Source organism: Ciconia boyciana, chromosome 1 (assembly GCF_034638445.1).
Source record: "Ciconia boyciana chromosome 1, ASM3463844v1, whole genome shotgun sequence".
NCBI lineage: Eukaryota > Metazoa > Chordata > Aves > Ciconiiformes > Ciconiidae > Ciconia > Ciconia boyciana.
Window position 1 is genome coordinate 25,903,723 of NC_132934.1, and position 13,039 is coordinate 25,916,761.

The following is a 13,039-nucleotide window of genomic DNA, read 5'->3' on the forward strand; positions in this document are numbered from 1 at the left end:
GCATACTGGCACTTAGCATACCTCTTATGCCAATGTTGTTGGTGTGGGAACAGAAATGTTTATGTAGGGTCGACCACAACTTGCTGAGTCCTAGACTGAGGAATTCAAGCCTCATTTGTGCCTTTCTTTTCCTGCTGGGAAGAGCATTACAACTGGGCTAACAAACTGCTTATGTAGAAAAGGTATTTCTCCTTTTGTGGATTTCATTCTTAAGACATACTCTTCCTAAATAGCCAAAAAGCAAAATATTTTAGTAAAAGAGTAGCCTTGCTGAGTGTTTAAACAAAAACACATCCTTGTTTCTGAATCAACTGATTCCTTTTCCTCTAGTAAATAAAATCAGCTTCTGTTGGCTGTGCTTCTGGTGCTGTGTAACTTTACAATAGCAACTCCTTTGGCTCCTCTTCACAATGTTTTTTTTCTGAAATGTTCCACTATATGGTCCCCATCAAAGTCATTAGTTCACATGGGAACTTTTCTCACTGCAGTTATGCATACACTTGTGTATCTCTGGTGAAAGTGAAATGGGCAGAACAAGGAACTATAGGGTATTCCTGAATGCTGACATTTCAGTCTAAACAGTCCAGGTAGGAGCTATTGTTTTCTTCCCCATCACGTTCACTTTTGTCTACTTTTCATGCTGTGACTTCTATTCAGTCCCTCTTGTCTGAAATGGATGCTGGTGGGTATCACATGAAGTGCAAAGTGACTTCTTTCCACCTGCTGAGTTACAGACTGAATTGAAAAATTCAAAATTCAAGCATATTCCCTGGTTATACCTTTTTCTATTCAGAAAGCAAGCTGATTTATTGGAAGTTCATGTATGAGAAGTGAAGGTGAAAGTAGTGCTACAAAAATCAGTTTATAACCTAAGATAAATAGTTTCTGCCTTCATTTTGAAATCTTCAGCGCATGTCTGTTTGCATAGAAGAACAGTCATATTGAGTCAGGGTTCTTGTAAGGCGGCATTGACCTGCTTGGAGTAAGAGAATGACAAGCATATGCCATGTTTCCTCTTAGTGCTCTTTCAGTTTCCAACTCTTTGCAGCTCAGAATATGCCTGTTCGGTAACCTGGAGTGAGTCTCTGTTTCAAGTACTTGTCCATTGCACCCCTGAACCTTTGCACCCTCAACACCTTTGGCAGCAAGTTCCACAACTTAGCCTCCTCTTGCTTGAAGAACTCTTGCTTGGAACTTGACTGCTACATGTCTCATTTAATTCTCTGTTGCTATTGGAAGAGATGGAGGAGAGACAAAAAAAAAATCCTTCTCTGTTGTCTCTTTGCTATTTAAGATTCAAGAAGTATGAGTGAACCCTGCATTTATTACACTGGATGGATGTTTTCTGCTAATTCCTTATCCTTTTCTAGTAATTCCCAATGTTGATTTCCTTCTTTGACTGCTACTGAACAGGGACGGTTTCATGGAATTATCCATCATAACACCAAGATCTCTGTCCTGGATAACAACCGATTTTTCCTTATATTTATCTACCTTGATCATTATTTGCTGTTTTATTGCTACTTGATTTCATAAGGTCCTTCTGGAATTACACACTATGCCACATAACTATCATTACAATTACATTTACTATCATCTCAGTTCCTAGCTGTTTGCCAGGTCATTTTTGAATACTGTAAAATAATACGGGTCTCAGCACAGATCCCTGCAGAACTCTACTGATAACTTACCTCCACTGCAGGTACTCACCATGTATTCTTACTCTCTTTTGTCACTGTAAATGTAAGGACATTCACTCTTACTTGGTGGCTGCTTAGTTGCCTTAAAAGCTTTTGGTTAGTGACTTTGACAAAATATTTTTGGAAATCCAGGTACATCGTATAAGTCAGGTCACGCTCATCCACCTGGTTCTGATCCCTTTAGAGAACTTCAAGAAGATCAGAAAGTAAGATTTCTCTGCCTTATGGCTTCAAAGCCATACAGACTTCTTCACAATAGATAATATTTACCCAATGTTCTTTATTTTTATCTTAAATATCCTTATATTATCGTTCCTTCTAATTTTCTGGGATGTATGTAAAGCTTACTGGCCTGTAGTTCCCCCTACCTCCCCTGGAAACTTCATCTGATTTTAAATTGATGTCACATTCCTCAGGAGTAAGGCAGTTCTCAGTGAGCACTTTCACACAACCATAGGTAATTCAGTTCTGGCCCTGGCAACTTACTAATGTTTATTTTCTAATTTGTTCCATAAGCTTTTTCTCAGTTGCTTTAATTTTGGACAGATTCTGTGCTGAAAATAAAGATTTTTTTTTTTTTTTTTTTTTTTTGCTGTGAACAAAGAAGGGTTCCAGCATAATCTTCTTAGTTTCCTTCATAATAAACACCAGTGCAAAGAATTCGTTCCATGTCTCTGCAATAGCCTTGCCCTATCTGAGAGCTCCTTTTAGATCCTTGCTATCATTTGGCACTGTAGACTCTCTGATAGGCTTCTTGCTCCCATTTGCTTGGAGGAAATATCTTAAAGTGGAGTAAATGAACACATAAGAGAAATGAAACTATGGAAACTTCAGAGAGTGCTGTGCATTCATATATTTCTTTTCATTTTTTCGATGTTTTGTGATAAGAACCATTTATTGCAATTTTACACTTTGTGTCAAGTGATAAAAGAATGTCCAGATAAATCATCCCTTTCAAATCTGGGACAAGGAACTTTGTAAAAATAAGGAAAATAATATCATTACATTGCTCTGTCTCTTCCAATCATTTTTTGTGGAGATTCTGAATAGATATTTCCTTCTCTTCTGACTAAGTTAACGCTAGAGTTAAAGTAAGGGTGTCTGTATCTTGCTGGTTTCTCCTTCATTTTGTATCTCATAAACAATATCTAATAAGATTTAATCTAAAATTCCAGAACTTAAGTCAGTAGTTTCACCATTTATCTGCACATGGTCACCATCTGACATGAAAGGTTTTGTCCAGTTGATGTCTTCCCAGAAGTGTTATGTTTTTATATGTAGAATTTTGTATATAAAAATAAAAATATTTGAATAGCATGTAGACTTCTTCTTAGATGGTTTTCCCAAGAAACCATTGCTAGCAGGATTTTGTGGAACCTTTCAGTTTTAAACAGTTGAAAATGCTTCCTTTTTCTGCTGGGCTTCTTATTCACTCTCAACCCCACATATTCTGTCTATGCTGTAATGATAGCAGGTGAAAGGTCTTCTTTCACTGTTTTTTATTGGCGATCGAGCCTTCTGCTTTAATCTTAGATCTGTTCCAAGGCTGTCCAACAGCTGGAGGAAGGAGCCTGAGATCCCTTACAGTGTAGGATCTTTAGGGAAGTGTGTTCCATCAGAAGTTATATTCCATTGGTCTATCAGCATCTTATATAAATTCTCTTTCATGTTTGATACAGCATCTCGAAACTTAACAGGAGTCTTTTGGTTTTGTAATTTGTCTTATTTTTCTGTCAGTCCTCTGTAATGGAAATGGTGAGAGTGGATTTCTCATACTCGAAAGCGTGTTTTTATTCAGAAGTCATTTATTATCAGTCACCATTTCCCCAGAATAATGGAATGAGAAAATATACCTTTTCGGATTGATATGCTATGTGAGTTTGTGCTTCTAGATGAGAAGCTGTGTTCTCTCATCTAGAGAGAGAGGAAAACTGGAAAAACTGGAAAAACTAGTTGATTCTTGGACATTGATATCCCTTTTCTTCAAGTGAATGTAATCTTCTTCTTTTCTGAGGCTTGTTGGGCAAAGGTGAGAATAGAACTTTTTCACTAGGTCTTTCAGTTTTATGTACTGTCCTGTGCCAAGCGTCTTGCATCATCCAGTTCATCCTTCATTTTTGGAAGCTGATCATCTCCAAGGTATATGGAGCACAAAGGAAGGTAAACCTTCTTTAATTTAATTTGTATTCTCCTTTTTAAGTGGTTCACTTATGAGCATCATACCCCCAAGCCTCTGATGTGAGGCCTCTCTAAATAGTTATGTTTGGGGGTTTTTTGATTAATGTTGTTCAATTAGTGACAGAGCTTTCTATATATTACTGTTGTAAATAGCCACAGAAAGTTATCAATAGAGTTTTCCTGTGTTCAAAGCTAAAAACAAAGTTCTTCACCCTGTTGCAGGTGAAGTGAAGCCATGTTGACCTCACCTTTGGTTTAAGGAAGGATACTGTCCTGTGTTGGAAAGTGCTAATGACTATAATAATGTTGTAATAAAATGTGTCCTCACTACAATATTAACAGAGGTACATTTTTCAACATATAAAAACAAATCTGCTTCTGAAAAGCCTCAGAGAAATTGTCGATAGAAAATTAATGACAATTCACAAATTATTAAGAAATATTAGAAAAAAGTTCTGCGTATTTAAGGTCATACTTGCCATCTTAGGCAATGAAGGAGCAGCTAATGCTATTACATACTCTCACCTTCCCTAAACATCATACATTGTTTTGTCATTAATTTCAACAAATTAATGCCTATACATACCCTTATACTTTGGGTAAAATGATATATTAGCACATGCTTAGCTTTTCAGTAGAAGGGCATTAATGAATCCCACCTAAAATATAACTGCATAAAAGATCATTAAAATTAACCTGATTTATCATCTTAATCTGTCTTAGTGGCCTTCAGAATTGGTCTTTTTCATTCACTTGTGAAAAAGAGGGTATGACCTGTAAGCAGATGTAGGATCAGCCTGAGAGATGCATACAGCAGAAGGCTCTATTGTGCCATTTTTTTTGTCAGAATGTTTGAAGAATAGTTAATATAAACAACAAAATGCTCGGTCTTCAAGTGCCTGCTGGTTAAAGCTATATTTAAATGCCATGTGATAATTTGCTCTCTTTATTTTCTGTTAATAAAAAGATGTCTGCTCTGCCTGCTTCTAAGCTGATAATGTAAATCATTGCTTTTCTTAGACTTGTCTAACATAAACCACGGACTCTACAAAAGCCTTAATTAATACAATTGTGTTTTAAAGGAAAATTTATGTATTAAAGTCTTTGGATATTAAAGTCCTATAAATAGATCATAAAACTTCTACATTAAAATTCTACACAATTTGATCTTCTGTTTACTAAGAAACAAGAAGTTGAACTTTTATCTTGCTAATTTGAAAATTGTCACTGTTCTTTCATTTTATTGTGCATCCTGCTGAATTTAAAAACAAGTGCTCTTAGAAAGCACTGAAGTCTTCTGAAACAATTTGTTTCTAGCAGCCAAGATGACATTTAAGTTTTGGTTTTGTTTTTCCTACGCCCTTGAAATGTAGTTTATTATATAAAAGTCTTGAAGTAAGACCTTAGCTGAAGTATTTTTCTTGTATTTTGTTTTTCATCATAATTTCTCATCTTTCTCTGGCAGATTCTTTTGGTCAGCCTTACTGTTCTCATCTATGTGTGCGTGTGTGTGTACGTTAGAATATCAATCTGTGTATTCCTCTCCTCATAATCTTTTTTTTCATGACAGGCCAAAGTGATGGTCTATGTTTTTAATGAGGAAAGCTTATTGAAAAGATTTTAAACATTTGTAAAATATACAAATATGTAAAAAGCACCAGTACCAATGATGTTCCAGAGGAAAAAAGAAAAGTCAGTCATGTTCAGTTAGTATTTTGCAAGGCTGTCTCAACAAAACAGTCTTGCTTAAGAGAACAGTTCACTCTCTGAGAGGCCACTAGGAGAAGCTGTTTCCAAAGTTGAGGGCTAGAAACAATCTACAGTCAACCCAGTGCCCTTCATATCTAATTCCCATTGGAACTGGAAACCATTTTTATCTCACATGCCATAGCTATTCACAAGAATCTTAATCCTACAATGCATCAATTGGCCTCTGCAAATTATTACAGGTTTTAAGACCTCTAGACATCAAAATATTTCTAGAGGGTACTCCAAGCCTTAAAGGATTATATCAAGTGAGGAAAAACAGTCCATTCCCAGAGGAAAACCTAAATCCACCACCTAATCAATCAGCTTCCCTAGAGTAACTGCCATCAGGACAGCAATCTTGCAAGATTGTCTCAGTAAAAGTTTCTTTAAAAATCCTGGTCAACCTGTATTTTTGGTGTCATTATTTAAGTGTCTTACGGTCAAACAGCTACTTCCCACTTGAATTTACTAGCTCTAGTTCATGAGGTATTTATTTCAAATCTCTTTCGATATTTAAGTCTGAGTGAATTAAACAATTTGAGATATGACCAGAGACAACATTACATCTATGCCAGTTAGACTGTGATCTAAGCAGACAAGACAGACCAATCTAAATCCAATTGACAGAGTTCTCAAAAAATGGAAAACTAGTAAAAGTGAGAGAGAGGAGGCTACTCAGGTTTTGAGTGTTCACTGTTTCACCTAGTTCTCTAATCCCAAAAGCAGTTGTGAAGAATAAGGAGGAAAAGAATGTGGAGGAAAGGAAAATTCACTCTCCCTTTACCTTCTTGAGAAGTTAATGTTAAAATGAAAACTCTTAAGACAGTCCGTCACTTTTCTTGGCTGAGTTCTTTGAAAGAGAGGTCTCAGGCTGCAATAAGAAAGCTGAATACTGGTTTTGAACTGAAAAAATCAAGTCCAAACCACTATCCATAACATTTGGGATAGTAGGAAAGGCGCATTTGTTGGTTTTAGTTGCAGAATAGTTTTTGCATAGTTTATGGATAACTTAAATCTTTGAAAACCAAATGACTGCTTGAGTCTGATTTTCTTGGCAGGCACAGTAATTTGTAAATAAAAATAACCAGCTCAAAACAGTGCTATTTTATTTTATTCTGTCTTTAAAGCAATTAAAGAAAAAGATCTAGAAAACAAAATGAGTGGGAGTTTTGAAACTATTTACCTATTTTTTCTATCTCAGCTCATCTCAGAGTCAGATTCTTTTTTTCTGTGGATTCTTTTATCTCAGTCGTAGATAGACATTCCCAAGAGTAGCAAAAAATTATCACCAGCACAATATTTGTCTCAGAACTGTGTTGCGAAAATGCATTTTTATATTCTACTTGTTGCAATAAGGCTAACAGGAAGAAACAAAAGAATGACTCAGAGTTTGTGCTGTTTTCTAAAAGTATGTTTTCAAGAGACGAGTTTTTCACTGCTATAGATGGTACATTTTTCTAACACCTTTTTGTATACGCTTTCTTTTTCTTCTGGGACATTTGCTTCTATCCAAACATCCACTGAAAATATATTTAACAGTTCTGAAAATTTTAGGTGTTGTCAGCGAGGTTCTTTATGACAACAAACTCAGTGAAGTGACAGGTCCCTGGTACACAGTGATCCTAGCCTTAGTGCAGGTTGACAGATATGACATCCTACTGGCTCACCTTTTTCACTTACTGTTATCTGGACCCCTAGGTCTTTTCTGTCATATATATGACATGCCTCAGCGAGGTTTAATATGACAGAACTATTTGCTTTATCACTCCAGAGCACGATCTCTCCTGACAATGAAATCAGACAGTGCAATTTACTTAAATTTGAACCCGTTCCATCTGTCAGAAGGCTGAGGTAAAGTATCCTGGCATCCATCAAAAGAGAGAAGATAAGTTATTTGCTCTTTCACATCAAATTTATACAATAATATATTGATGTGCCTGGTTACTCATATCTCCACCATATCTGATTTTTATTGTTGTCTTCACAATAATTTAAGGACGTCAGGCATTCTTTCCACCTTGACTTGACAGATCACAAATATAAGTGATTTAAGGGGTGAGAGAATTGTTTATGTCATGACCAGGTAGCAACTTATCCCTCCTAGATTTAAGTATAGTGGAGAAACTTAAAGTAACAATTTAGTAAAATGATGTTGTCTTTCTTCATGTTGTTTTACTACCATCTTCTCAGTTCTAGAAACATTGAGATGCAGTTTTGGAGGCTCTGGAGGAAGTACAGGTTGGATCCACACTTAGTGTCAGGGTAGTAAACTCAGGTGGGAAGCAGTAGCTGTTTTGTTACCCTGGTGCTGGAAGTTAAGACAGTAACAGGAAGTTTTCAGATACTTCTTTTTAAAGTATGCTGTATGTGGGGAAGTTGTGACTGCATGGCAAAAATACTATTTGGGAAATGTGTATTTAAATTTCTTTAATTTTGTCATTATTTTAATGTAAATACATTAATAACACCTTCAGGCTAAGACTCTAAGTGTGTGCTTAACGTACTTAATGCAAGCCTTATTATTAATTATTGGGACTTAATTTGATGTTTAAAAAAATGCCACTGCTTTTTAAAGGCTATTTGTTTGTTGCATCCTTTATGCTATATTTATATGGAAGTCTTGTTTACATGCTGCTATTTGTCAATATGGGATGGGCGATCAAAAATCTGTGCTCACTCTAAGCAGGGAGATTCCTAGGTGTTGCCTGCTCTGGCTTTTCTCACTGTAGTTTGCCTCCCACCTTTATTTTAAAATCACTTTCAGCCGTATTGTGCCTCTGGGAAAATATCTGGAAGATTAAAGAAGTTGAAATTCAACAAGAGCTGAGTAGGCCCCTCTATTGTGCCAATAGTACTAATTTTCTTGAGAAAGGATGTTATATATCTTTGGGAATGATTTGGGAGAAATATGTGCTACCTTGTGTTCATATTGGGATGAGGTAGAAACTTAGGACTTAAATTTAAAAGTTCGGCTCAAAAGTTAAATTGTTTGTCTAGTTGCAGTCTGTTCTTTAACTATATTCACAAGTTACTGTTTATCCTTCAAGGCAATGGGAAAGGGGAAAGGAGAGTTAGCACACATGTTAACTGAAAGCTTTAAAAATAAAATTTTAAATGAAAAATTTAAAAATAAAGCCTTAAATAAAAAATATCCTGTTCAAAGAGGAATCAGCGTGAAGAGATATCAACAATTATTAAATATTTAATATTACAGGCCAGATGGAATTGGAACAGTATCTGTTGAAGAGAAAGAAAGGTTTGAGGAAATTAAGGACAGACTTTCCTCCCTTTTAGAAAACCAAATAAGCCATTTCAGGTGAGTGTATAATTTATTCAATGAATACTAAGTTTTTTTCTGGAAGAATTTTCTCATGGTGTTCAATTTTGGTCTTGAACAAGTCTTGAACTGGTCTCGAACAAATAAAATAGTCTACCTGCAAAGAATTTTTGAATATATTCAATATGGAATAATTTATTTACAGAAGTGATTGTGCTTAGAATTTATTTGTATATCATGTGAGTTGTATTTTTCTATGGTAGAAAAGATTGTGCAAGAATATAGGCCTGATTTTTGCTGATCCTTTTAAACTTTAAGCGTTCCATAACTCTAACTAAGAAAATTGTCTGAATGAAAATGACTGAGCCATAGCAATTTCTGGATTAGTACTGATCAGCAAAATCATATTGGTAGAGAACATCTTTGGTAGATGGCAGCTAAAACTTTTCTAGATGTCTAATGTCATTTTCTTGGTTTCATGATATACTTATCTTTCCTAAATCAGCTAAGGTCCATCATCCTCCATAAAGAGTTTGTGATATGTAAGGACTGTCAATACCAGTAGAAGATGTTTAGGAAAGGAGTACAAGAAACAGAGCAAACTTGGGGTGGTATTTCCTTCTATTTTCTAGCAATTGATGATTTATGAAGCTTAGCATAAAAATGGCATGTAGACCACCAAATCTGTTAGTTTATTGCACTAAGCCAACCTATCTGCCATCATTCTGTCAATCTAATCCTTTTTTAGAATATATGTATAGAATTTTTTTATCTCTATCACCTTATGACAAACAGTTCACAGTTCAAATAGTGCTGTGTGAAACAGCTTGCTTTTGTTTGGCAAGGTTGGCTATAATTTGTTGGATGCCACTCTGGTTTGATGAGGTAAGTTCTAGTATTCACTGGTATCTGTCACGTTCATAAGTAGGTTGTTGGGGATTTTTTGAGCATAGCGGACGTAGCAGTCTTTCACTTGGGACTTCATCTCTGTATTAAACTAAAGAGAGCTAGGATTCTCCTTGGAGGGTATTCCTTTTGGGAATAAATGATGCTCCCTTCTTTCATTTCCTTTAAAGATTCTTCCCTGACACATTTCCTGTTTCCTGTCTTCCATGGGATTACATAGCTCTTGCCAGAGAAGCAATAGAGAGCAGCATAGGACAGAGTGCTTCCTACCCAGGTCTTGGAAAGGCAGGAGGAGTAGTGACAAAGAACATCATCTGCAGGGAGAAGAAAAACTTGTTTCTGTGACAATCGTCTCATGCTTGCTACAAAAAAAAATGAAGGGGTATTGGAGCTGGGAGAAGACCTCTGGCCTGTGATTGGCACACTTATGACCATATCCTGTCAAGTTTATGGTAGAAACGCAATTGCTGTAATTTCCAATGAATATAAGTACTTTTACTCATACACAATGGTGAGCTCAGTGAGAGTAACTGTGGCCCAGAAAATATTGAAGCAGCAGAAGCCTTCTGAATATGTGCAGAGAGAGGAGGGAGATGGGGGAACAAGAAGAGAGGCTAGGCATCTTCAGAATAATTTTGTTCACCTTCAAGCCTTCAGGTGCATGAGACTAATTAAAAATACATAATAACGTCTAAATAATTATTTGAGTTGGAACAAATAAAGGTAAAAGCCATCACGTCTGCTTACCTACACACTAGAATATGTTGATGAGCTTGGGCTGTGTCAGTGACCATAGGATCTGTCTGCCTCAGTCTTGGTGGGTTTTGAGGGAATTCAAACAATCCTAGAAACTCCTCCCTGAGAGCAATTAAATGTGTCATTCAAAGATTAATGCCTCCATCCTTCAGAGGACTCTAAGGTTTGCCTTAAAATCCTGTTTAATCAAGATAGACAAACAGTACTCTGCCAGGTGAAAAGCAATTATTATATCTTCCTCTGAGCAAATGTTAGAAATAAAAAAAAAAAAAAAATAAGTGGAATGTCTGGATTTAAATGAGGATACTAGCATAATACCGGTAGAAGGAAGAATCAATAGTGCCCTGGAATCTGAATTTATAAAGCATATAGAGTTACAGTATAGGACATCCTGATAAAGAATTGGCATTAGACTTTAAAAGAAAACCTAGGCTCAAATAATGTAAAAAGATCACCTGCATCATTAATTAACACAGAATAACCTTGGCTGTGAGATTGCTTTCTTAAGAAAACATGGTATTAAAACCACTCTATATTTCAATCCATCAGAATTGTTGTGATAATTGTGAAATGCTGAATATTTTGAAAAATACATTCAGCAGTAAAGACTGATGCAAAGGATGCACTGAGTTTCTCTGCTTTGGCCTTACTGTCCCTGAGTGCCCTGTATTCCTTGTCACCGGGCAGTCCCACCGTCTCCCAAGCTGACTTTCTGGTTCCACTCTTCTTTCTACTGTCAGTTTGAGTATCCGTGCTGTATACACATGCCCTAGAATATTTTAGAGGCTTTCATGTGCTCCTTGTTCGGATAGGTTTTGCTGTTCTAAAATGCCAGATTCTCTACAATAACCTCTTTCTTTCTCATGGAGTCACATAGAGGGGTTTTTGTTTGTTTTTTTGACCACTTCTTTTCTAATTGTGGCATGCATTTGACTTGGGCTCCTACTTTTTGAATTTTCCCTCAGGCTGCTTGTAGGTTTCTTGCTTTTTTGATTGCTCTTTTAAGGTTTTGGCTTTTGTTTTTCAAGTTCTTCGATTTTTCATAGTTCCCATTCTTGAAATTGAATGTACATGTACTGAATGTACATGTACTAATTTTTTTTGGCCTGTTCTCTTTTGCTACATTATTAAATTTTATTGTTTTATGATCACTACTACAGAGCACCTTTCCTGCTCTGCACATCTCAAACTATGTCCTGTTCACATCTGAGACCAAATCCAGAATAGCATCTTTTCTTGGAGGTCCTAAATTAGCTGTCTGAGGAAGCAATTCAAAACTGTGTCCCAAAATATTATCATTATATGTCATCCTAATGAGATATTGACCAAGTGTACATGTGTATAGTTGAAATCTCTTACTATTACTATTTATCATCAATTTGCAGCTCCTCTGATCTCACTTAACATTTCCTAATCACTCTCATCATCCTAATTAGGGGGTCAGTGGTACAGACTTTCAAGGATCACCTTGAAAGGAGGACTTTTTTTTTCCGTAATCTGTCAGAACTTTTCTAAGCTTTGCCCTTGCTCCATTGCTTAGCATTGCGTGCACTGGTCAGCTGTCATTGTGGACAGTTTAACGGAAGAGTGTATTTCTCTTCCTGCCTTCTCAGAGGTGCACTGGACATTTGCTATGTCCATCTAGGTCACTAGGTCACACCCATCTTTTTCAAGATGCTCTCCCATGCCTGTCAGCTAAGCGGCTGCTTCCAGTTTTAATATTCCCCTATGGCCTTTTTAATTTTAATTTTCATTGCTGTCAGCCTGGCTCCATTATGATTAAGATGCAGTCTGCCCATCCTGTGCTGGTGGCTCTCATCTAAAGTATTTCCCAGTTCTTAAGGTACTTAAACCTTTCCTCTCTGTCATCTTACCTACCCACTGAGACTCCAGATGTCTGCCTGCCTCTCAGGCATCAAATGTGGAAGAGCCAATATTTCAGAGAAAGCTGCCGTGAGGGTCTTGGACTTTAACCTCTTGCCTGGCTGTGTGAATTTTATCTCTGGAGTGTTCCTCCCACACTTCCATATGTTGCTGGTACTAATGTGGACCATGAGTGCTGCTCCTTCTCTATTCTCCCCTAGGTAACTTATATAAACATCTCCTGAGGTCCACTACCTTTGTACTCAGCAACTAGCTTACTGCTTGGTCCTCTGGGATGTCACAGACCCAATTGTCCATAGGTCTAATAATTGAACTGACCACTGTCACCATCTATGTCTCGCTATCCTTAAAGATCCCCTCAGCTGTGGGAGCATCCTTTCCACAGCTGGACAGTGTGAAATCAGCAGCCATGGGAGTTTTATCCAAGAGATTGAATTTCTCCTTGCCAGCAAGATGCTGCTTCCCTGCCTCCTCAGCAGCACAGAAGCGGGACTGCTGAGTGTCCCTTTAGGCCTCTACCGTGAACATTTCCTTTTCTTTAAGCTTCTTATCTCAAGAAAACAACTCTTCTCTGTCAGAAGCTCCTTGC

General features: G+C 36.8%; 1 protein-coding gene across 8 annotated transcripts in view; it reads left to right on the plus strand.

Moving 5' to 3' along the window:
• Positions 1 to 13,039, plus strand: part of CADPS2 (calcium dependent secretion activator 2) — a 318,768-nt gene that overhangs the window by 220,458 nt on the left and 85,271 nt on the right. For all 8 annotated transcript variants that reach the window (XM_072870283.1, XM_072870362.1, XM_072870837.1 and 5 more), the window contains one exon: positions 8,842 to 8,943. In XM_072870283.1, coding sequence (XP_072726384.1) covers positions 8,842 to 8,943 — 102 coding nt within the window. The remainder of the gene's footprint in view (positions 1 to 8,841; positions 8,944 to 13,039) is intronic.